The following is a 25,243-nucleotide window of genomic DNA, read 5'->3' as shown; positions in this document are numbered from 1 at the left end:
CAAAAATAGGAGGATTAACTCCACAGAACATCCCTGTTGGATGTCTTTTCAGCCCTTCTGGAGAAGAGAGAATGATCATCTGCCAAGCCAGCAGGTGTTTGTGTTTAAGTGATCATTCTCCAACCTAGACTGGTGCTTATCTGTTCTGAAATGACTTGAGCATCCTCTTGCAAATCCTCCCCTATTTTCCTTCCTCAGTGATAACCTGACCCCAACATCTTATTCGTTCAATTAGAAAGGATGGGTGCCATCCAAGAGCAACAGAATAAACCATTGTGAGCCAATTTGTTTTTTAGTTGAAACGTATTTATCAGCAACACTCAAAAACTGTTGCAGCTTTCTTACATCTGGAAGGAGATGTCTTCCTCCATCTGGATCCGATATCCCTCTGTCACTAGAACTGCCAGAGAAAAGAATTCCAGCGGCATGGGGACCCCGCACCAGCTGGTGTGCAACGTGCCACGTGGCACACAGTGCAATTCTGGTGTTTCTAAGAGAATATTCTGGACCATGTGTTCACTATGAAATGCTGGGCCTATGCCCCAGCAGTTAAATGCTGGCACTTCTCTGAGCTATTGGGAACTTAATAATCACTGGAAAAATGTGAGGATGTACAAATTGATCCATGGGGTCTTAAAAGAGTCACAAGACCAAGACAGCCAGAAAGGTTTTCCATTTCAGGGCTGGGTAAGATGCCAGCAAGCTGAAGCCAGGTTTTCTCCTTCTGACAGGAGGAGGGAACCCATCCATCATGGAATAAGTCCTAGAAAACCTTTCGGTGAACCTAGAAATAGCTATTGCTATGATACAGCTGAGCTTTGACTGTCATTGTCTAGGGAAAGTCTTCATTAGACAACCACAGTTCTGCTAATCAAAGAAAGGAACACTGGGGTGTACAGGTTGTATCTCGTGGGATCTTGGGGCGGCAGTTATAAAAAGAGCAGCTCTGTTTTAATCTAGAGTGAGTCAGTCAGCCACTGGCATGAAGGGCTGCCAGGCAACTGTGGATGCCCTGACTTGCCTTGCCCCATCAGGGTAGCATCCTTAGGGGTGTCTCTCTTCAACAGAATGCTGGAGCAGGGCCCGGGCTTTCATTCCAAGCTGTCTAGCAAACCACCCATGTAGATGCTCTTTAAATAAATAAGGTCAGGTCTCACACTGAGAAGCATATGGCCTTGTTGCTGATCATATGTTGCCTATGGAATACTGTAAAGCAGTGTGACCACTCTGGAGGATTCCCACTGCTTGCCAGAATGTAGTTGCTGTGGTTTATCACAACAGCCCTTGTTAAGGGCTGAATATTTTGTGCCACATGCTACAAGTATCCAAACCCGGTAAATGGCTTCATTATCACCTCAACCCTTTAAGGCAGTGATATCACATTCATTTAATAGATATGGAAACACACTCACGTGGCCCAGTACAGGGGCCATACTGAAACACCAGAGCCCACTTAATCTTTGGGGGTTTATACCATATAAGTACACAGAGAAAACCTTTTTTCACCCTCATATTTATTCCCACGAGTAAAATGGAAACTCCCTCTGGGGTATGCAAATTTCATTCTGTTCAGTCTCCGCTTGTTTAAATAAAGCAGAGTCAAATTATATATATTAATAGAAGGCCCTACTTAAAATACAGATGCTACAGTCATAGCAGATGGTGTCTTTCATTTTTAAGACAACTCAGTGAAAGATGTTAGTGATTAAATGTGATGCAAAGACCACTAGGGAGCTTTGTGTTTTTAATTTTTTTCAGATATGTAACTTTTCTGTCTCACTCTATGAGGGCTGTCTGGATCACGTAACAGCAAGCTGTGACTTGCGGAAGAAACTAGAGTTCATATACTTTACTGTGTCCCATCTTGCAAAATTCCATTTTTAGACCACAGTTTTCATACAGTGGTGAAGGATAATTCAGAGCTGTGTTTGTGGCATGGCTTTAATTCTAATCCATTGTCATCTGATGCTTGTATCAAATACAGTAAAACTAAGCTGGTAGAAACGTGATTGGCACTCCTGGATCGTTGCAGGAATGTTGAATGGCTGTCAAGCTTTCCAAGCTTAATGTTAATATCAGGATTCACCATGCAGGAGACTAAGACTCACTTCAAGTAGCCCCTCCTTAGGGAATGTTCACCAGGCAGTATTCCGTCTGTGGTTAACAGGCTATAGGATGCTAGAATCCCAAGCAGCCTTTTACAAGTATCAGAGAGCGAGAGAGAGATCTCTGTTCTAACGACAAAACTGAGGTCGCTATCTCAGGTATTCTGAAGTGCCGCGAGCCACCGTGCAAAACAACCCTTATGAAATCCTGACTGCCATTTCTATATGTTACAACTCATTCTTCTTCCCTTTGAACTTTGGCAGATTTCTGCCTCAAAGTGCAGAAGGAATTCACATACCCTATAAACTGGTAAATTTAGTTCTCGTTTCCTTTTGGTTTAAAATACTATGTGCATGTAGAGATCTCCAACTTGAGTTCTACCCCATCCTTTGCCCACGCAAATAGAATCATCTGTAACAGTGAAGAGAAAACTTGGACCCATGGTGAAAGAAATTATGTCTGAGATCAGGACACATCTTTTGCTTTGATTTCATGGTGTGGGTTAGTCATTCATCTTTCCTGGCCAAGTGTGTGTGTGTGTGTGTGTGTGTGTGTGTGTGTGTGTGTGTGTGTGTGTGTTTCTATGTACAGTCATATGTGTGCAGGTATATATGTGTTCGGATGCACATGCAAATGTGTGCATGTGTATGAAACAGCCATGACTATCATGAATGCCATTCCTCGGGCACATCCACTTTTTTTGGTTTTGCAATAATGTCTCTTGGTGGCCTGTTACTTATTGAGTAGTTTAGGACAGTTAGCTAGAGCACCCACCCAGGGCTGTGATTAAGAGAGCACCACCACACCCGGTTTTATTTTTTTTAATATGGTTCGAGGAATGTAACTCATTCCTCATCCTTTGAAGGCAAGCACTTTATTGTCTAAACTATCTCTTCACCTTAGACATCATTTTAAGCTATCATTTAATCCATACGATTTCGAGGTCTTTTGACTTTGTCATTGAAGGGCATCTCGCTGTCCTAAACTCAGACACACTTGACTTTCTTCCTATCTCACTAACGAGTCAGGATAGGGAGATGCTCAGTGGGCACCCACAGCCCACACATGAAGGCCTGACTTCAGATCCCCTCAACCGTATGAAACTCTGGGTATGGTAGTGGGCCGATAACCCAGCACTGGGGACGTGGGGTCTGGAAGGAAGGGCCTGGAGCGTTGCATCCTCTCCAGTCTGATAAAACGTCAAACTACAGACTCAATGAGAGATCAACTTCAGAGGAAGCTATCAGAAGTCAACTTCTAGCCTCCACAGAATATACTTTGCATGTGCCCCCCCTCTCTCTCTCTCTCCTCTCTCTCTCTCTCTCTCACACACACACACACACACACACACACACACACACACACACACACACACCTATTTAATTAGCTGAAGAGTTAAAATAATACATCATTGCATCTCTACAGCAGTAGAATTTGATAAAATACATCTACCAGTTCTCAATCCTCAGGCCGGTCTTTAAATTAATAAAGTGCCTGTAAGTTACATGCACGAGTCTAATTTAATTAGAATTCACTGAAGGGGCTTGGAAGTTAAAGACTCCCACTAGGATTTCTTTAATGGTGGAAAACCAATGCTCTGCTGCACAGTAAACTTATCAGCGGATTTCACTTTCCTTAAAGCTCTGCTTAGCTGGTCACACTAAGACTTTTGATCGTTTTCCCTTCATTTAGGTGTCCAAGTGTTTCAGATATAAATAGCGCTAAATAAAAGAAACTCCTGAAGGGAACATGATCTAGAAGCCACCCAAAGTAAATATTGTTATTATTGTGCTGTGCAGAGCTTACAAGCGCACGTGTGAGATTAAAGTGTTACTTTTTCCAAATCAGCAGGAATTAGCACCAAGAAGCTAAATGTGGTTCCTGAAAATAAAAAGCAAAGTTTCACGTGCTGGGAAGTCTCTGTGGGTTCTTATTTTTAGAAACAAAATTATAATAGTGGGGTAATAATAGGGAAAATAAAATACCCAAATTACATATTTAATCGGCCCACCTAAGTATAATTTTTTGAAGTTTGCCCATTATAAATCATTCGGGATGTACTTATTGTCAAAGTGAAATTACGATGTAATCCAGATCATCTGGCTTCCCATTAACTTTCCAGAAACGCTCCCAGACCAGTGGCATGAACCCGCTGGCTAGTCACTATCTGCAAGGTCCTGGAGGCCATCACTGTGCCTGTGATGTTTATTCCATCAACTGGAAATAAAGGATGTTGAGCTCAAATGAATGATTTCCTTTATTAGTTAACAGGGGTGGGGGCAATGTTATTAATGAGCAATGATGAGTTTCCAAGTATTTCTCCCTAGTGTGTTAAAAATAGCACAGCGAAAGAAACAAATTTAGTAATGATATACAATAGTAATAAATAGAGCGTATTCGTGAGTGGGGAGTCCAGCAGCCTCTGGATGAAAACTGGAGCACTCTCTTTTGTCTGGACACATGTACAAAAAGCAATTCCAAAACATATCAAGTTTGAGGATTAAACCAACAGATTTGATTCTCTAACTGCAATAAATATAGAGGAACTAGGGAAAAAAGAAATAATTCCAAAAGGAACAATAAATATAAATAAGGAAAACGTGGGGAGGCCATGATTAAGAGTATACCGTATAGAAATGCACATAAAACAACTTAAAGAAAACGCATGACAAAACCCTGAGAAGAGATGCCTGTGATTAAGAATAAGTGAGAGATGGTTATAAATATGCTTAAAATGAGTTGATTTATTATGAATCATCACCTAATTAATAATAATTGTTAATTATATATTAAATATTGTTATGATGTAATGATTAATGATAATTAATTAGTGATGATTATTATTAAAATGAGTGGAAAATTGGGCATATACCCAAAAGATGCCCCAACATATAAAAAAGACATGTGCTCCACTATGTTCATCACAGCCTTATTTATAATAGCCAGAAGCTGGAAAGAACCCAGATGCCCTTCAACAGAGGAATGGATACAGAAAATGTGGTACATCTACACAATGGTATATTACTCAGCTATCAAAAACAACGACTTTATGAAATTCGTAGACAAATGGTTGGAACTGGAAAATATCATCCTGAGTGAGCTAACCCAATCACAGAAAGACATACATGGTATGTACTCATTGATAAGTGGCTATTAGCCCAAATGCTTGAATTACCCTAGATGCCTAGAAGAAATGAAACTCAAGACGGATGATCAAAATGTGAATGCAGATCACTCCTGAGAGACACAGCCAGAATACAGCAAATACAGAGGCATATGCCAGCAGGAAACCACTGAACTGAGAACGGGACCCCCGTTGAAGGAATCAGAGAATGAACTGGAAGAGCTTGAAGGGGCTTGAGACCCCATATGTACAACAATGCCAAGCAACCAGAGCTTCCAGGGACTAAGCCACTACCTAAAGACTCTACATGGACTGACCCTGGACTCTGACCTCGTAGGTAGCAATGAATATCCTAGTAAGAGCACCAATGGAAGGGGAAGCCCTGGGTCCTGCTAAGACTGAACCCCCAGTGAACTAGACTGTTGGGGAGAGGGCAGCAATGGGGGGAGGGTTGGGAGGGGAACACCCATAAGGAAGGGGAGGGGGGAGGGGGATGTTTACCCGGAAACCGGGAAAGGGAATAACACTCGAAATGTATATAAGAAATACTCAAGTTAATAATAATAAAAAAAAATAAATAAAAAAAAAATGAGTGGAAAATATGTTAGACCCCCCCCCATGTGTAGTTTGCTTAAAAGCTTCATAGTAGGCTTCCAAGAGAAAAAAAATGTTTAATACTTGCCTTGAACTTTTACATATGCATCTACATACATGTATACAAACACACATCCTTTGTCTTATCTTAATTTGGTTTGCTTTTGAAAGAGATAGGGTCTCGCTGTGTTGCCAGCTGATCTCGAACCCCTTGGCTTAGGTGATCTCCTTACATCATCCTCCCTAGGAACTATGGGCTTTTGCCACCATGCCTGGCCTGATGATTCTATTCGAACCCTATTTTGGTTAACAGATGTGTAAGACAGCAAAAGCCACAATGGAATAAAAGCTGCAGAGGCTTGATTAGATTGAAGCAATCTGTGTGGGGGCAGGTTTTAGAGTCAGAAAGGACATGACGACCGACAGTGAAATTTGGATTGAGCAAGAGTGTTAGTTTCTGCAGACACGGAGTCATCAGGCATGAGCAGGACAGCTTTTGCTCATCTCCCCAAACTGCCGTGGCAGCTCCACCAGCAAAGGCTGTGGGACTTCTGGTCAGCAGTAGTTATACAGACCGTGCCTACCACTTCTTCCTTAGGGTCTCCTTGGGCTGTCAGGTAGGTCACCCTAAAGTGCTCCACATTGCTGTCAGAAATGTCCCATGTGACCCGCAGGCTAGTAGCAGCTTCATCATCTACAACCAGGTTTCTGATTCCTGTCTGGAGAACTGGAATAAATAGAACCACACATTAAAGACCTTGCAGCCTATCATATCCCAAAATGAGGACACAGGTACCGTCTACGGAGTAGTGTCCGGCATCATTCAGCGCAACCCTATGAAAGATATCCACATGAAGCAGGAGCTCCAGGCTCATGGCTGACAGAGAACTGAAGGAAACCCACTGGACTAAACTCAAAAGGGAGCATGGTCCTTAGGACCTCATGCTCGCTCCCTCTTAGTGAAATGGGCAGAGGTTACCAGATCTCACCACTCTCCACGTGTGAGGCAGCATCCAGCAGCATGCACGACCTGCTCCCAGGCCTGTCAGTACTCCTCACGCAAGAACAGCTCCCCGACTCAGGCTGCCTTCTTTTCAGCCCACACAAGGCATCTTTTCTGGGATTTTGCCCAAATTTCTTCACCTGTGTTCACTAGAACATTCCTCTCCATCTACCAAAGTGTCTCTTCCCTCACATATTCCATTTTTTTATTCCTATACTGACTTCCCTCTTGCCCACTGCATATTTCCATTCTCCTCACCCATTCCCTCATGAGAACATTTACTGAACCTGTCTTAAATGTCATATTGTATAGATCTTCGACACATGCACCATCAAGTCTTGTAAACACAGCAGCAAGTAGCTAGGAGGCTTATTAACTGATGTAACTAAGCTATACTATAAGACGAGGGGAATTGTGGGAAATTCTCAGTTCAAGGCAGAGTTCCAGAACTCTGGTGCCAAGACAGAAAGCAGGAACTATCAAGGGAGAACTTGTGTGATCCAATAAAGAAAGCCGACAGAAAGATTGGCTGAAGGACAAATGAATGAATGAGCAGGTGACTGGGTGAGGAGCTGTGGAAGTGTTTTAGTTAGGGAGTATGTTAATTAACTCAGACAGCTAGGTGGGAGGTGTGTTGAGGTAAAGAGAAAAGCCAAGATGAGAGGGGAAAGTACTGGTCAGGGACTAACACTGCATAAGTCAAGTCTCAGGTCCCAACAGAAATGAATGGAAGTGGGGTAAAGTACCAGTTCTCCACAGAGGGTCACAGAAGTGACTGGGACAAAGACTTCTGTGGGTAGTGCTACATTAGCCACCTCACAAAGGTGAATGGGCCTCCAGATGAACGTAGGAAAGGTAGAGAGCTTCAGTGAGGGGGAACTAGGAGCCCAAGTGGGACGCACTAGAAAAGGTGACATGAAGTTCAAAGGTGTTGATGTGTGGACTGTGAGAAAGGAAAGAAAGGGCATCTCCTTTCTAATTAATAAATAATAAAAGGTAAATGAAACTAGGAAACATCACTTCTGTTTAAATCAAATGTGTCGAGGGTAAACAGGCCCCTGTGTGTCCTCACCTGAAGTCACGGGGCTGGTAGGTTCTACAGTTGTGGGTGCTTCAGTCCAAAAATCATCAACTGAAAGAAAATTCATTACTTTCAAATTCTGCAAAGACAATATTCTAAACGTTTGCATAAACCATTGCATAACTTATGAAGGGAATTGCACTGGTGTTATCTTTCTTTCTTAATAACTGGCAGTTATGTACAAAGAAGAACAGGTAAGCTGTAAGACGGATTTATACACTGTTTCAACGAATACGCACGGTGAATTGGAAAGGCACTAGTGTCTCATCAGAGACTTCAGATAAGCACCTGAATTACATTCACAAATCACGCAACCTCAAAAATAATTATGCAACCTCACAATTATTTTTTTAAGTAGGGACATAGCCGTGATAATTAAAGAAAACTAAACTGAAGAGCAGGTTGTAAAAGGGCTACCCAAAAGAGACCACCCAAGAGGGCAATGTGCTCTGACAGGCCGTGTTTCTTCTGTTCCCTGAACCTACCCTGGGTAGGTTCTGGAATAGAGTGGGTAGGTGGTGTCCCATATTCCCGTGAAGATCCATACACCCAGCTAGAAGGTCTGCAAATATGGGCTGACGATGTCTCCTAGTCTTGGGGATTACCTCCTCTGAAGCCACCACCTCTTTAAGAGATCGTCTTTCCACACCGAATGAAGACACAGCGGGACTAGGCCCAGCCTCTGTATCTCCCTTCCATACAATTCAGAAGGGTGATCCCAGCTCTGGGGCTTCTGACAGAACTAACCCAGCCCATTTGGATTCCCCTGTGCTCTCTTCAACTTATGACATAAGAGTGTCCCAACTGCACTGGCCAATAAATCTGAATGCCACTTAAGAGGATGTAATATATGGTTGATAATTCATTTTTAAGAAAGAAGGATATAATTAATAATATGGTTTCAAAAAGAAAAACACATGGGAATATCAATCAGCAAGTAAATTTTGCAAAAAAGTTCTTATAACCAAGACTAACTTGGAAAACTCAAAAAAAAAAAAACTCTTGGCTACATCAATATATCTAGCTTATTTTCCAATTTGATCATTTATTTTATCGTTTATACCCACCTATTATCTATTCATCTACCTTTCCATTTTGAGCACAGTTGTGGTACAATTAAGATACGCCAAATGTGGAGTTCAATGCCAGAGAATAAAATTATGAACAAGACAGAGATGCTCAGTGCCTTCAGTGTAATGGTAGTCTGAGAAATGGTGCTGCTTCAACATGAACGTCATTGACTATAAGACAAGACAAACCCTGGAGAATCAAAGGAAAGTTGAGGCCTAATGGGGGAAGACAGGCTGTGAGTGTGCATGGTAAACCCTGAAGCTCAAATGTGAGACTTAAGCCACACTCCAGGACTTACGTGTGGTCCCCACGGCAGTCACCACCTCACTCTCACTTCCGTCATCCAGCACAGCTAATAGCGAGACTTCATACTCAGTTCCAGGGTCCAGGCCTTCAACAACATATGAGTCCTGCTCTTCTTTGAGGGCAACCTGAAAGGCAATTGGTGCTTCGTAACTGGGGCTCCTTTGAAGGAGACAGGGAGTGGTAGGGAAGATAGTGATTGACCATTCGGTATTGGAAAACAAATTGATGTGCTCTTCCCTGGGGAAGACTATTTCTCCCAAACTGTAGCATTGAGGCCTCATGATCATTCCCCTGTCCACTTGGGCATGGCATTGTCTTCCTTGTTCAGCTCATATTTCATTAGTCATGTTGGTCTCTCTGGGTGTAGCTTTTAACATTATTAGGAGACACAATCTCACAGCAAACTCCCTGATCCTTTGGTTCTCAGGATCTTTCTGCACCCTCTCCAACAGTGATTCAGGTACAATACATACACATATACACATCTGGGTGTAATGACAATTGATGAAAAAGAGGTAATAAATTTGAACGAGATCAAGGAGAAGTATATGGAAGCTTTGGGGGAGCGGGTGGGGTTGAAGAGAAGGGAAAAGTATGTAGTTACAATCTCAAAAGTAAAATAAATAATTTTTTAAAAAGAAAAAGGGGGACTGAAAAGTAAAAGAAAAATACAAAAGAAAAGTCTGTATGTAATCAAGAACTAACTGAATAAAACAGAGGAACCCTGAAATCATTTTAAAATCAAACTACAGACCCTATTGCTTTCACTTCCCCAATCAAAATACTATTAATGTTGTAAAAGTAGCACTGTAAAGTTTTATTAGGTGTTATTTGTGAGGAATCTGACATATAAAACTAAAGCCCTGATAACAATACATCTTTAATCATTGAACTATATAGCATTATTTGATGCGTTTGAAATGCCAAATGCCGTGCCCTGCAAGACGATACTCATGCAGTTCTCATCCGTTTTGAAACAAAGAGCAACCTGGGTTCGGCAGTAGGCATTCACTTCCCGGGATCACGTTCAGGATCAATTTTCACTGTGGGTCAGTCAACTCACCTCCTGAGTCTTCCCGCCATAGACCGGAATCCACATCAGTTTGTGCTGGCCCTCCTCAGCTGAGAGCGGATGCCAGGTCACTCGAAAACTGTCTGTCTTCACCTCATCAATTTCCAAGTATTGCTGGGCGGGAACTTCCTCTGTGAGCCACGAGGAGAAATGAGAAGGCAAGATACTAAACTCAAGCAGCTCCTGGCGGGCCGTGGGATGGGGAGACCGAGGGAGCTCTTGGTTTTGGAAAGCCGTGGGAGAATGGCAACCATCCTCGACCTAACCACGCCGACTTTAATGTCTCTTTTCAGTACCTTCCAACAGCATAAATTAGGGAAACCACAAAAATAATGTTCTCTAAAATTTTTCCAGTAACTCCAGAACTCTTACATTGTTGACATTGGGCCATTTTCATAAAGTATAAAAAATAAAAATGGAGCTGGGAAGTTAGGTGGGCCATAAAATGCTTGCCTCTGTATTTTAATCATTCCTCGCTGTGTTAAGTTTTAGACCCCCTTATAATACTGCTATGTCACAATGTACTACTTTAAATAGGATTAAAACGTCATTCCCATTGGCAGAAAACTGTCTGATATCAGTAACTTTGGGGTTCCGCCTAATGCACCCACACACACATGAGTGAATGATGAGGGTAAAACTTTTACACTAAGAAATAAGGAAGGGGGTAAATAGACAACAAGTATGTGATTTTTGTACAGTTTTATTGTTTAGAAATTTCATAAATGAACACAATATATTTTTATCACATCTATTCCTCTCTTCAACTCCTCCTGGACTCCCCCACTACATCCTCCTTCTAAATTCATGTTCTTTTCTTTTAACCCACTGGAGTCAAATTCATACTTCTCATATGTGCATGGGTGTAGGGAAATTAACCTTTAAAAGTGAGGTGGCATCTTCTCTCTTTATTTAGATATCTAATTGTGTGTTTGTAATATCTTAAAAATTAAATTCAAAGTTACAGTTGGGGTTGCTGCAGGTTCGCTACATGGTTGCCTCCTGAATCCTTTCAATCCAGAATAAAGCTCACCTGTGGTAAACTCTCCAACCAGAGGCAAGGACTGCCCCTCCTCATAGATGGAGAAAATGGCAATGGAGTAGTCCGTGAGGGGGGTCAAGCCTTTCAGAGGGAATGTAGTGATGGGATCGACTTCGACCTGCAGAACAGAATAGCCACAGTCTGTACCCAATACTCTCAAACCACGCCAAACATTTTAGTATGATCTACAGTTCGGCTGACTAGAAGGTTATCACTACTGCAAAGCACAACACTGAATCACAAAACCAGAGCATGTCCAAGTGAATACATCCTAGCCACACTTAGAAACACTTAGAAGGTGTATGAGGCTTACAAGGCTGAAGAAATGACATACGAAGTTTCTAGTAAGTCTCAGAGCAGACAGTCTTGACTTCACTGTCTGGGCTCTGCCAACTCACTCCCTAACTGTGTCACACAGGACAAGCTCTATCATAATTTCACAGGTAACCAACCATGCAGAGAAACATTAACACCAAAGGAAACAGCAAACATTCGAGTGTTCCTTTGTATTTCACAGAAAGATATAATTGGGGGATATACTATATATATAGTATGTATGTATACATATGTGTGTTAAAGACATTATTGAGGGAATATATATGTATTGTGTGTATAAATATATATGTGTGTATATATATGTGTGTGGTGTGTATAGATATGTATGTGTGTGTATATAATATATGTACATGGTATATGTACATATGTGTGTGCATATATACATGGGTGTATGTTGTGTGTGTGTGATATTAAGCCTTAAAGAAAGGGAATAAGGTTATAATGTAAAAGACCTTGAAAAAAGAGAGCACAAAATAAAGAGGAGGTGAGGGCAAGATCTGAACCACAAATCCCCACCAAGATCACCCTGAAGGCAAGAGGAAGAAAGAATGAATGGCTTTATCATTGAGAGACTGGGGTCAGGCTGCCAAGCTGTCTAGTTTAGAGATTAAATTGTAAATCACAGTTATGGCACCCACATCTGTGAGCTTAACATATACCTCAATTAATCCTTATCACAATACATAGTGTTTTAAAATAAGATGCCTTAGTCCTGGTGGTGTTCCAGAAATTTGAAGAAATAACCATATTTACCTGAGAGCAGGCTTTGCCATTAGGGACCACAGCACAACACAATCTCTTATTTTACATCCTGTCAATAACTAGTCTTGATGCCCAAGGTTAAACAAAGGTACATAACCCACTCTAAGTTTATTCTTGATAGCCAGCGTGCCTGTGGTAGTTTGTATATGCTTGACCTTGAGAGTGGCACAATTTGGAGGTGTGGCCTTGTTGGAGTAGGTGTGTCACTGTGTGTGTGGGCTTTAATACCCTCATCCTAACTGTCTAGAAGTCAATATTCTGCTAGCAGCCTCTAGATAAAGATGTAGATCTCTCAGCTCCTCCTGTACCATGCCTGCCTGGATGCTGTCATGCTCCCACATTGATGATAGTGGACTGAACCTCTGAACCTGTAAGCCAGCCTCAATTAAATGCTATTCTTTTATGAGTTGCCTCCATGATATCTGTTCATAGCAGCACAACCCTAGCTAAGACAGTGACCATTACTAAAGCAGAAAAGGTTCCATACCCACTTAATTGTTCATCAACTAGCATCCACATCAAAAACAAACATCATAAGAGATCACCCTGACCTTGTTTGTGGCCCTTGGTATCCATCCTCACTGGCCCGTGTCATGCTCTTGCCCTCTTCTACCTAGATTCTTTGCACATTACTTAATTTTGTCTTTGGCTCAGGGCTGGAGAGATGGCTCAGTGCTTAAGAACGCTGACTACTCTTCCCAAGGTCCTGAGTTCAATTCCCAGCAAACACATGGTGGCTCCCAACCCTCTGTCATGGGATCTGATGCCCTCTTCTGGTGTGTCTGAAGACAGCTACAGTGGACATTAAATTTTGTCTTTGGCTCTACTGCTCACTTCTTTCCAAAAGTCAGCCTTCCTCATCCATTTCAGCAATGCTAAATGTGGCTCGTTGGGCGGTTTTCCCTACCCACATTTGTCAGCAGACTTGCTCTCTAAGGCTGCTTTTGTTATATCCTTCCCGGCACTAGTCACATGCATTCTATGTCTGTGTCTATGAGAATCGTCGGGCTTCTGCCTTCCATGCAAGCCCCTCAGGGCAGGACTTGGATTGGTCCTTCCACACTCTGCCTAACTGTGCAGTAACCTGTGACTCGGTTTCCTTTCTACTGTTACGAATGAACTCAGTCCAAAAGTTAAGACGGAAGCACCCCAGAGACTTTTTGTGAAAGGGAAGGACTTGTCTAAAGCAAGGACCAGTTCAGAAGCCATGTCCTTCTCTGAGGAATCAACCGTAAACCAAAAGAGAGCCAACCTGAAGAGAGGGCTCTACTTTATTGATCTTGAACCTGGAGACATCATGCGAGAATGTGACAGCCTTGTAGCCTCCAACTAAGATACTTGGCAGCTGTGATGTCATTTTCGCAGCTCCATCTCAGCTAAGCTCCTGGAGGGGTGCGAGTACTGTGTGCTGATACCACAGAGCAGAGAGAAGGAGGGCCAGCCACGCTACACAGCCACAGGCTTCCCTTACTTGGCAAGAGTCACTGAAAGCAAGGATCAACTCCTGACCAATTGGCAATATTCTAGATGGTTCTTACTGTTAGTGCTCCTGGGCAATGTTTACACCCATTGTACTAAGTCACTGCTTGATCTTCACCAAGACTCCAAGGACATACATTTCTGTGCTCAATTTGAAGATGGAAAAATTAGTTAATGAAGTATGCAAACTAGGACCTACAACTTAGACCCAGATGTTTAGATTCTAAACCCTATTGTCTTCGATGTATTTTTACCATATGTTTCGTTATTTATGTGCACAAAACCACAAATTAATATTTAAAATATCAGTTCAATATGTGTCTTCCAAAATGATATCTATGCACTGTTTCCTGGTGTTCTGAACTGCTTTAGGTAACTGCTAGAACAAACATATAACATACATTCACAGGCCTTCCCCTGCCTTCCCACACCACACTCTAAGTACTTACAAAAATGGCTTCCAAAGAAGAACCTGAGGCTAAGGAGTGTAACTAATTTGTTCTGAGCCATAAAACTTTTTTTTTTCAGAGCTGGGGACTGAACTCAGGGCCTTGCGCTTGCTAGGCAAGTGCTCTACCACTGAGCTAAATACCCAACCCCAACCAGTGTCATCTTAACTTTCCTTTTAAGTCTCCACTCTGTGGCAAATGGCAGTCTTGCATGGCTATCAAACCTATACAAAAAATGAAATCCCATTTGTTAGGTTCATTGAGACTCTAAATGGAAAAATGCATATAGCCATAAAACTATCTATTGTTTATGTAGTATAGATATCTGTTTAAAAGGATTCTGCTCATTTGCTAAAGAAATTATTTACCACTTAAAGACTGTAATTTGTATAAATGTCAAATTTATTAACTTATTTCACCAAATAAAAAGCTTTATGTGCCATTTTTTACTAGTTACTTTTCTCGTGTTTTTTTATAGGAGGGGGACGTGACGTAACCGAGGATGGCCTTCAGGTCCTTCTGTCTCATAGATTACAGTCACATGCCACCATGCCTAGTTTACGGCATGCTGGAGAGTGAACTTGGCCTCCTGAGCTATCTCCCACTCCATCCTGTATGGCCATACAGTCTTAACTATCAGCTTTGAAGCTGATCTTATAGGTAGCACCATAGGAGATATGAGAAGACTTCTAAGAAATGACAAGAGTGTCTATGAGTTCACTGTTTTGCAGCTAATTTGAGTACAATCTTATTAACAGTTTAGCTAAACACTTCCTTTCAGTCTAATTTGTGGATGGAGGGCATGAAGAAAGAGTACTACTGAGCCAGGAGAAATGTGGGCTGTGCTCCTGAGTCTTGGCTGTTGGAAACTGATATCTCACAGTCTAAAACTGGTGGGTTTGCTTTTATAAAACTAAGTGGCAGCACTTAATTCTCTTCCACTTGTTAAATCCTTTCACAGTAAATGCTGAGGTGATTTCTAAACTTCAACCCATGCTTTTGGTTGTAGCATTTGGTTGTGGAAAGAAAGATTTATCAAATTTTTTCCATAGAACACTCAGTTCAGTGCTTGGTTAATGATAGTAGAGTTCTATTAGATCTGTCAGCATCATCGACCATCACCGTTTTCCAATCTGCCACAGTCAGAAAGCCCCACAGAGGGTTATGAAGAAAGCTCAGTGCTGGAAATAGAGCAGTCAAAACATAAACTCAGTAGTCTTCCTTGGTATTCTAGCAAAGCTGTTATATTATAGTTGAGTACCCAAGTCTCAACTCCAGGGAGGAGACATACTATTTCCTTTTTCATAAAGCCACCAGACATGCATTAAAGCCTTATGTCTTAGGATTGAGATATTGTTGGGGGGAGGGAGGTAATGGGGGGAGGATGGGGAGGGGAATGCCCATAGAGAAGGGGTGGGGGAGGGGTTAGGGGGATGTTGGCCGGGAAACTGGGAAAGGGAATAACAATGGAAATGTAAATAAGAAATACCCAAATTAATAAAGATGAAAAAAAAGCCTTATGTCTTTTTTCCAACCTGAGCTTTGCAACCACACACAATTCCTGGAATGACCCTCCAAAGGAAAGAAAATGGTGGCCATTTTACCTTCATCCCAAATGTCTGGGTGTCTTGGTTGAACCTCTGAAGTGTACTCTGAGGCAGGCATTCACAGAAACTAGCAACCTGTGACTCCTCCTGGCTTGAGCTGTCCAAACACCCCTCTTCTAACAATGTACCAGGGAACCTAGGTCTCCCACACCTGCATCAAGCTGCAGATTCATTCCATTCCAGACAAAGAAATATGAAATATGTTTCTTTACCCCCAATAACCATCAAACACAGATAATTTACTCAGTGTTGATGAGGGGGAATCTAGCCAAGACTAGCTTTAGTTGCATGCTAATAAGGTAAACTGTCCTCTGTGATGTTTTAGGGAGAATCCTATCTTATGCCTATGGAGTTTCTGCCTCATCTCCTTCTGTATCCTTCTATCTCATCTCCCTGTGAGGAATGAGCATTGGCCAAAAGAGAATGAAAATCTCTCCTTGGAGTCCACGGGCTCTATTCTCTCTGGGCTTATTTTGACAGTTCTCCATTGTCAAGGACCACAGATCTTCTCTTGAGGTCATGTTCTTAATATAGACTGCCCTTTTGGAGGCAGCATAATCCTTAAGCAGTCTACCCAAACAGTTCCTGAAACTCATCAGTATGTCTCCTCTTATGCTCTTCAGCCTCCTTTGGATATACTGTTAGTGTGTCAGTCCCTATCACAGGCCCTCATTTGCTGCACCTCCCTCCTCATGTGTCAGTCCCAGGAGAACTCACAGTCATCATTGGGTAGCATCTTGGTCTCGCCCCTAGAATTGTGCTTTCTTAGGCAAGGCATAGTTTTCTGAGGGAGAACTCACATTCTCATGCTTACTGAAGCTTCGGTTGGATTTTACTTCAGGACATTTCTGAGAGTGTCAAATGTCTGGGAGGTTTTGAACCAGACCAGTCTTCACTGTGTTGGCAAGTTTCTCAACAAGTTTCTGTTTGTCTTGGAAATTCTGCATGTTTTTCATCATCATCTGCTCTGGAGCTCCTTGACGAGAGGTCAGTTCCCAACTGCTCAGCACAAGCTTTAGCAAGACTTAAGCAGTCAAGCACATCTTCAAGAACCTGGATATATCTTGTACTTCTTGTTTTCTCTTAGGAACTGGTGACTTGTTCGTTCACTTATGAGATTAATTCAAAGTTTGGAAAATTGTTAACTCTTAAGAACACCCAGGGTGAGGGGTTGGGGATTTAGCTCAGTGGTAGAGCGCTTGCCTAGCAACCGCAAGGCCCTGGGTTCGGTCCCCAGCTCCGAGAAAAAAAAGAAAAAAAAAAAGAACACCCGGGGTGCTCTTGCTCCTTCTCTTCTCTTCTCTTCTCTTCTCTTCTCTTCTCTTCTCTTCTCTTCTCTTCTCTGTTCTCTTGCCCTCTCCCCTTTGTCCCTTCTCTCTCCATCACCCCACCCCTTTCCTCCACATGCTCATGGACAGCCTTTACTCATCTCTCATTAAACCTTTCCATGAGGAATCAAAAAAAAGAAAGAAACAAAGAAACAAAGAAATAAAGAAACAAAGAAAAAGAACTCCCAGGATAGGATGTTTGAATCTCACTCAGAAGGGGAACTAAAATAATCATCTGAGGTGGATGATGAGGAAGGAACTGGGTAGAAGATGGGATGAGGAAGGAAATGGGGGCAGGGAATCAGGTGTAGGGAGAACTGAGAAGAAAAGACAGGGAGAGTGAATGGAAATCAGCAGTGGAGGGGCATCTCTAGGATGTTCCAAAGACCAGGGTTCCAGGAGGCCCCAACAGAGTCTACGAGGGTTATTCGAGCTGAGGCCCTTAGCAATGGAAGATATGGAGCCTTAAGTGATAACCTTCTGTAGCAGGAAGGACTCCCAGTAGAGAGAAAAAGATAACCAATCACCCACAAAATCTTCCAACCAAAATCTGTCCTGCCTACAAGATGTAAAGGGACAAAGATGGAGCAGAGACAGAGGGAATGGCCAACCAATAACCAGCCCAACTTGAGACCCATCCCACAGGCAAGAACCAATCTCTGACTTATTAATGAAATTGTTATGCTTGCAGACAGGTGCCTAGCATAACTGTCCTCTGAGAGGCTCCACACATCAGTGGGCTGAACCACACGTAAAGATCCACAGTCAAACATTAGGTGGAGCCTGAGGAGTCTTGTGGAAAAGTTGGGGGAAGAATTGAGGAATCCAGAGAGGATGGGGACTTCACAAGAAGACCAACAGAGTCAACTAACATGGACCTTTGGGGGCTCTCAGAGGCTGAACCAGCAACCAAAGATCGAGCATGGGCTGGACGTAGCCTTCCCCCCTCACTCTCCCCAAACATATGTACCAAATATGCAGCTTGGTCTTCACGGGGGTCCTACGACAACTAGAACAGGAGTTTACACTGAGCCTGTTACCTGCCTGTGGGTCCCATTACCCTAACTGGGCCACCTTGTCTGGCCTCAGGGGGAAAAGATATGCCTAGACCTACAGTGACTTGAAGGGCCAAGGTGGGTTGGTGCCCAAAGGGGATTCTTCCTTCCCAGGGATGGAGAGAAAGGGGTGGGGAAAGGGGTCATGTGAGAGGGGGACTAGGAAGCTGCTGTGGGAATATATAGTAAATGAATAAATTAATTAGTGGGAAAAATGTGTGCTTGGGAAAAATAAACTTGTCAAATGTTTTGATGCAAATAAAGGAAATATACTTTATATGCAGTAAAAAGGAAAAAAGAAAAGGAAAGAAAGAAACCCCTCCCAGGGCTGGTTGTGTAGCTCAGTGAGTAGCTGTGCTTAGCTTGCACAAAGCCCTAGATTTTTTTTCCAGGAAAGGTATTAAACTGGGTGTGGTGGCTCACAGCTGTCATCTTAGCTCTTGGAAATTGAACAGAAGTTCACAGTCATCCTCAGCCCCATAGCCAATTTGAAGCCAGTCCAGCATGCATTATTTTCAATTTAGGTCAGTTAAGGATGATTTTTTAAAAAAATCTGGACTCACTGGAATATGATTTGAGCAGAGACGTATTTTTCCAGTATAGACTGGTTACTGCTTATAGTATGCTTGCCTCATCACGATTTCATGTAGCCTAATATTATGTCAATCATGGAACTTGGAACTCTTGGATTCAAAATAAAGCATTTCAGTGAAGCAAAAAAAAAAAAAAAAAAAAAGGAAGGTCAGGAGAAGAAGGAGGAGGGAAGGTAAGACAAAGCAAAAGGAAGCTCACTGGTGGAACTGTGTGAGGCCTTAGGTTCAACTTTCAGGATCACCCCACTCAAAAAGGGGAGTAGTCTGACTCTGACCATTTCCATGTGACTACTTCCTGGAGAAATGGTCTTTAGAAATCCCTTTCCACCAGTGCAGCCATAGCTTCATCATTTTGAAGTAGTGATTTTCATGAAACAGAAGGTTACTCTGCAGTCACCCCATTATTGATAACCCAAGAGACCCTGTACAGACCAAGGGTATTGGCCATGAAGTGGTGCCTTTTCAAGGTCTTTGAGGTTTTCAGTGTGCAGACACTGGTCAAGGGCTCTGAGTTCTTCATTCTCAAGAACTCCTCAGATCAATTATCGCCACTATAGGTCCTAAGTTGCATATAGTTCTATATGTCTAAAGATTTTTATCATCCATCCAAATGTATGCAGTCGGCTGTATGTCTATGCTCTCTAGACTGTCTGGATAGCAGGAAAAAATTTCTAGATCTCCACTACCCAGATGGCTACAAAGGCCATTAAGCAATATACTTCAGTTTTTAACTTGACAAATGATATGTCAAAACAGGAATCACGAAGTATCTGCTCAGAAGCCCCACAATCTAATAAGAACACCTCCTCTCTCCATCTCTATATAGCAGGTGCTGGTTCAGTGGCCAGACATCCCCACCCCTCTCGTCGACACCTGTTGTCCCTGTCACTGGTCTTAGCTGATTGGTCTTGACTTGTCTTTCTTTCAGCACATATGGATTAAGTTACCTTGAAATGTTAGAAACACAGCTGAAGGTACGCCTCTTTGCGTTATGTCTAACTCTGCACTTTAATCGGCATCTCCTCTTGTGTGTATTGTGTGCCTGACCCTCTTCTACAGCTAAGTGTGCAGCTTTGGGGGAATAATGCCTGTTCCTAGCAATGACAAAACAACTCCAGCTCAGGGATTTTTTTTATTTTAATTGCTTTACTTCTCAGGGATCTTATCTTTTAAAAAAAACAGCAACTTTCCCCCCAGTGACCCCAAACTTATTGGAAATGTTTACTCTTGAGAATGATGAAGGTTGAGGTGAAGGGTGGAAAGTTCTGAGTCCAGGATGGAAAGTGTGCCCCTGCTGGTATTCCACTACACAGAGACTCTGAGGAGAGTATGCGCTGCAAAACCTGACTTCAGTTTAATTGTAGGAGAAAGTTTGTCCCAACATATGAAAATACTTATTTCACTTGGTCGGAAAATAGAAGTGATGTAATTCAACATAGTTCCCTCTTTTTCTTAGCTTCCTGGACCAAGATAAGCAAAATAAAACAACAAGCAAAAAGCCTTGCTATCTTGCTAAAACACATTTCTAAGGAAAGAATTCCTATAAGTATTAGTCATCATGCACAAAGCACTGTAGTTTCTTGAGTTTAGCAAGTTCCATTATTTCTGAGGCTCTTCTTATAGAAGCTCAATTCTTTTCTAAATCAGAATTAGTTTCATCAACCTAGAGTATTGAAGGGCCCATTTACTCAGGAACAGGGAGATAAAACCAAACTTTGTGTCAGTTTGTTAAATTCATGGAGACATCCACTTCTCAACTCCCAGTTCACTGGCATATTCTCTTCTTCAGAGATCACCATGCTGGTGGCCATCTCCCATCTACGGTTCCTCTCACATGTCTGCCCAGCTGGCCACAGTGGGTGAAATCTGCGTTTCTCCCCCACAATGAACTGGATTTAGGCAGGAACTTCTGACGTTTTCTATCAATGGAGAATGGCAGTGATATTAAATGTCTCTTTAAGATGTGGGCTTCTTATGAAACCCATACTTTTGCATGAGTTTTCCAAATGCTGTGATGTATGTGTGTATGTATGTATGTATGTATGTATGTATGTATGTATGTATGTATGACCACACCTGACTTTAAACGACTCCTGAGTCTAGATTACTAAAGGTGATACAATTCCATTTAGTACTTTCTCTGTTCTCTCATGGGCTCTCGAGCCAACACTCCTGAAGCTGAGTGCCAGAGGCCTCCCATGAAGAGTAAACTCAGAGATGTAGACGTCAGAGCTAGCTGTCAAGTGCACCACCCTCCCTAGACCATGCACCGACAGGTAAAAGGTCACTGAGAACATGGCAGCTCAGGCCATTCACATGTTAGGACAGTTGTATATCACAGTTCCCACCTTCTGAACCCCATGAACTATGAAAGGAAATGAGTATTATATACAACAATTATATATTACATTGTTACTATCGTTTGTTTGCTGAAGAGCAAGGACAATTTTATTAGTTTAAAAGAAAGACACACACAGCTCTCCCCCCACCAAGGCAGACAAGCTGTTCGTCTCTGCAGCTGCTTAGAGGAAGAGAAAATATTTTTTAAAAGCCATTGCCATTGAAGCTATCAACATGGAATTCAGCAACATGGCAGCAGGCAGCCACACAGCAGGGAGTGAGGCTTTAGGGACAGGGTAAGGGAGTCCAAAGTGTCAGGGGAAAAAAAGGCATACTTACATCCTGGTCAGTATCCAAAAGAAAGAGACATACAGAGGGAAGACAAAAGGTCGTGTCTTTCAGAGTCAGAAAAGGGGCAGACTGCTCAGTTTGTAGGATCTGAGCTAGGGGAAGGGATCAGCATGGACTCAACCCACTAGGCTTTGATTAAGAGGCCATAATGAACAACTGCACAACAACCTGAAAAATATCACAGCCCACACTTACCTCATTGATTTCTGTCCCGTCTGCACTAGTGTACACAATTCTGTAACCAGTGATCTTTCCCGATGTGGGATCCCAGGTTAACCGAGCGCTGTTAGAGCCGACATTGGAGATCCTCAAATTTCTTGGTGGGGTTAAGGGTACTAAGGGAATAGAGCACAGTGAAAATTTTAAATAGCTAAAAATCATTTAAAGTAAATGAAACACAAGAAACAACCCCCTTGACTTTCAGAGTTCTTCTCATGGATGATAGAATCCCAAAGTTCACCATGAATTCTCTCATAAAAATCAACAAAGAAGCTCTTCTCCTTATAGGGAATAAAGAGCAACAGAAAGTTATACATGCTTAGAAGAAGCAAGATCTGAGTAACTCACTGCCTTTCTGCAGAGCATGTAATAAATAAGAAACCAGCGGCTCATAACAAGACACCTAAAACTTAAGTCTGAGCTGGTCCACTCAACCGCCATGTGTGTCTCCCTGTTCTAAAGGAGGAAGGTGCTGTCTTATATTTGTATACAAGGGTAACTTTGGGAATTGTCACAAGCTTTCCCCAGTTTATAGCAGCAGTATCACGGATGAGATGACCCCTTTGAGTTTAACAAGTACCATGTTATCTCATTAACCTGTATATTTCAGACTGCAATTGTGGCAGCTTTATCTCTATTGTTCTGGTGGCAAAAGTGAGGGAAGTTAGCCAAAGTCACAGTCATAAGCAACAGAAGAGCACTGGAAGTATAATCAATTGATTACAGAAATAGCAGTATTAACCAGTATGCAACTTACACATACATACATACATACATACATACATACATACATACATACATACATACATGTGCATGCACACCTGCACATGCACGTGCACATGCACATAACCACATACAGGCACAAAGGCACATGCATGCACACTCACATGCACATACACCAAGAGCTCAGCTATTGCTCTGTTAGAATCAGCAGAGTAAGAGCCTTGGAGACAAATGATGCCACTCTTCTCAGCCACACAGGGTAATGCCCAAAACTCTGACACTCAAGGTTTTCATTACCTCCACGCACACGGATTTCAGACATTGCAGAGCTCTCAGGAGTTAGGGATCATTTTTACACTTAAGGAGCTATAAACAAAGTGAGGGAGGTAGAATAAAGTGATATGATCAAGCCTTATGCACCTTAGCCTTACATCACTCCAGAATCCAATTACATTTTGGTGACATGGCAGGAAAAAAGTCTATTTTCCTCAAACCATAAAAATACCGTTTGGGAACACTTCGAAATGATTCTCCCTCTTCCCCTCCCTCATTCTCACCTTCCAGCTACTAATCATAGGAAAGAGCTGTATGTAGTTTAAGCACCTACGTAAAAGCGCATTCTTTGTGACAGACAGTTGAGTTTTTTTTTTCTCTAACAGATAGCTCCCTTTATACCTTGAGTGGTATAGAGATATTTTCTGATGCAATTTTTTTCTTCTTCTACCAGGTTTGATTTTTTAATTGGTGCTCTGAAGAGTAGGACTGTACAGCTTGAACTAACAAAGAGTGGGTGTGGGAAAACGTCTTTATCACTAAACCTCTACTATGTTTCTGCATCAAGTTGAATCGTAAAGACACAGCACTGTTGATATTGGGTTACTCATCAGGTGCATCCTGCACACTCATAACACTCAAAAGATCATGAATAGAGCCGTGTTTATAATAGCCTATGCCCAACCTTGTGTGCATACCATACATAATATTTAATCTATTATCATATTTTCAAAACATAGATACACTTTTTTCTTATAACATTTTGACCAATTTACTTAAAATTAGCCTCCTAGATAGGATAGATCTCAGTGGTATAGCACTTATCTAGCACACATGAGGCACTAGACCAGAAAAGTAAAAATTAGTAAAAATTAGCCTTCCTAGTAAAATTTTAGTTAAAGACCAAACACAATAATAAGTGGCTCGTGGAAAGACAGCAGACATTTTTAGAACTATTAATTTCTATGAGTATAGGACAGATATTGAGTAATTACATATTTTCACATGGATTTAATCTTACATCAACCACATGGCAGATAAGACATGTGTTCCTTTACAGACAGAAGAACTGAAAACATTGTCATTGTCACTTGTCACCCAACTTAACCTGAGCTGAGCTACCTGCCTCGGCTGCTCAGAGCTTGTTCCAGAACATTCTGTAACTCTTTCTTTCTATTCTGATCTAGTGCATGGCACATCTGGATTTAGACAGAGAGGTGGATTTACCAGAAGGATGCTAAAGTTCAGCACTAACTTCCCAACTTCGCATGACAGCTCAAGGTAAAAGAAATACATTTTTTTCCCTAAGTAAAATATACATTTCCCTAAGTCACAATGACCTCTTGGGAGGTTTCTATCAAAACTGGCATTTTCAATTCAGAATCTGACACATGTCTTTGGGGTTTTGTGGTAGCATCTCGTATCGATCCCTGCCCCACTCACGGGTTGTCTCTTGTCCTGTAGCAGGGTCACTGGCCTCTTCTCCAAACATGGCATACACAGTGACTGTATATTCTGTATTGGGGAATAGCCCACTCAGTTCAATGTCTGTGTGTGTCTCACCGATTTTCATCTGAAAAAGACACATGCAATTAGTTCATTTCCCAACGTGTGCGCTATTCCCTCTGATAAGAGTAGAACTGAGTAAAGGTGGTACTCCCTATTCTCCTCAGAGCGCCTACATCAAACAAGCTTCAGCCAGAATTTCATGTTTCTCAAGTTGTTTTACACTTGGAAGCTGATAATATAGAACCCCAGAAAACTGAGTTCCTCCACCCCCATGCTGTGCTGGGATAATGCTTTACAGCTGGACAAAGGGTAACTGTAGCCAGAACAGCATTGCTGTCTGGTCCCCAGGAAAGTGGGGGTGGAACTGAATTAGACATATTCTCTAGATGTGTGCCTCAGAGCAGCATGCTGGAGGCAAGTCCAAATGGGCATTTGTTACTGCTTGCTAATTCTAACCATTCCTTGGGCTGGATGCCTGGTTCTACTTCAAGCTCAACTGCACTAGGCCAGTTTTGTCACCCCATTTAACAAGGAGGCCATCTGGAAAAACTGAAAGCCCTTTCAGGTACTCAGATGAGATAGCCTTAGCATGACACCCAACTTGTTAGCTTGTCTCCCAATCTTGGGATAATGTTTTTGCCCTTTGAAGTTTGTCAAACTACATATAGGCTTTCTCGTGTGACAACTGAACATCGAATATCTGACAGGCAGTTTTATATTGCAGAGGGAAGAAAAATATTCCCCATAGTCTCCAGTCTCGCAATCCAAGTTAAGTTTCTAAATGCTGAACTATCTGAACACACACAACATATGTCCGTAG

At 42.1% G+C, this 25,243-nt stretch overlaps 1 protein-coding gene across 1 annotated transcript in view; it reads right to left on the bottom strand.

The window, feature by feature from the left end:
• Col14a1 (collagen type XIV alpha 1 chain) overlaps positions 1-25,243 on the bottom strand; it is a 209,903-nt gene that overhangs the window by 105,021 nt on the left and 79,639 nt on the right. The window contains exons 13-19 of the mRNA XM_032915565.1: positions 24,358-24,487; positions 21,895-22,034; positions 11,391-11,517; positions 10,349-10,488; positions 9,278-9,410; positions 7,900-7,959; positions 6,409-6,551 (exon numbers count right to left, since the gene is read on the bottom strand). Of these exons, the coding sequence (XP_032771456.1) occupies positions 6,409-6,551; positions 7,900-7,959; positions 9,278-9,410; positions 10,349-10,488; positions 11,391-11,517; positions 21,895-22,034; positions 24,358-24,487 (873 nt within the window). The remainder of the gene's footprint in view (positions 1-6,408; positions 6,552-7,899; positions 7,960-9,277; positions 9,411-10,348; positions 10,489-11,390; positions 11,518-21,894; positions 22,035-24,357; positions 24,488-25,243) is intronic.

The sequence above is a fragment of the Rattus rattus genome, chromosome 1 (genome assembly GCF_011064425.1).
Source record: "Rattus rattus isolate New Zealand chromosome 1, Rrattus_CSIRO_v1, whole genome shotgun sequence".
NCBI classification, from domain to species: Eukaryota; Metazoa; Chordata; class Mammalia; order Rodentia; family Muridae; genus Rattus; species Rattus rattus.
Note: the sequence above shows the minus strand (reverse complement) of the source record. Positions and strands in the feature narration are given on the sequence as shown.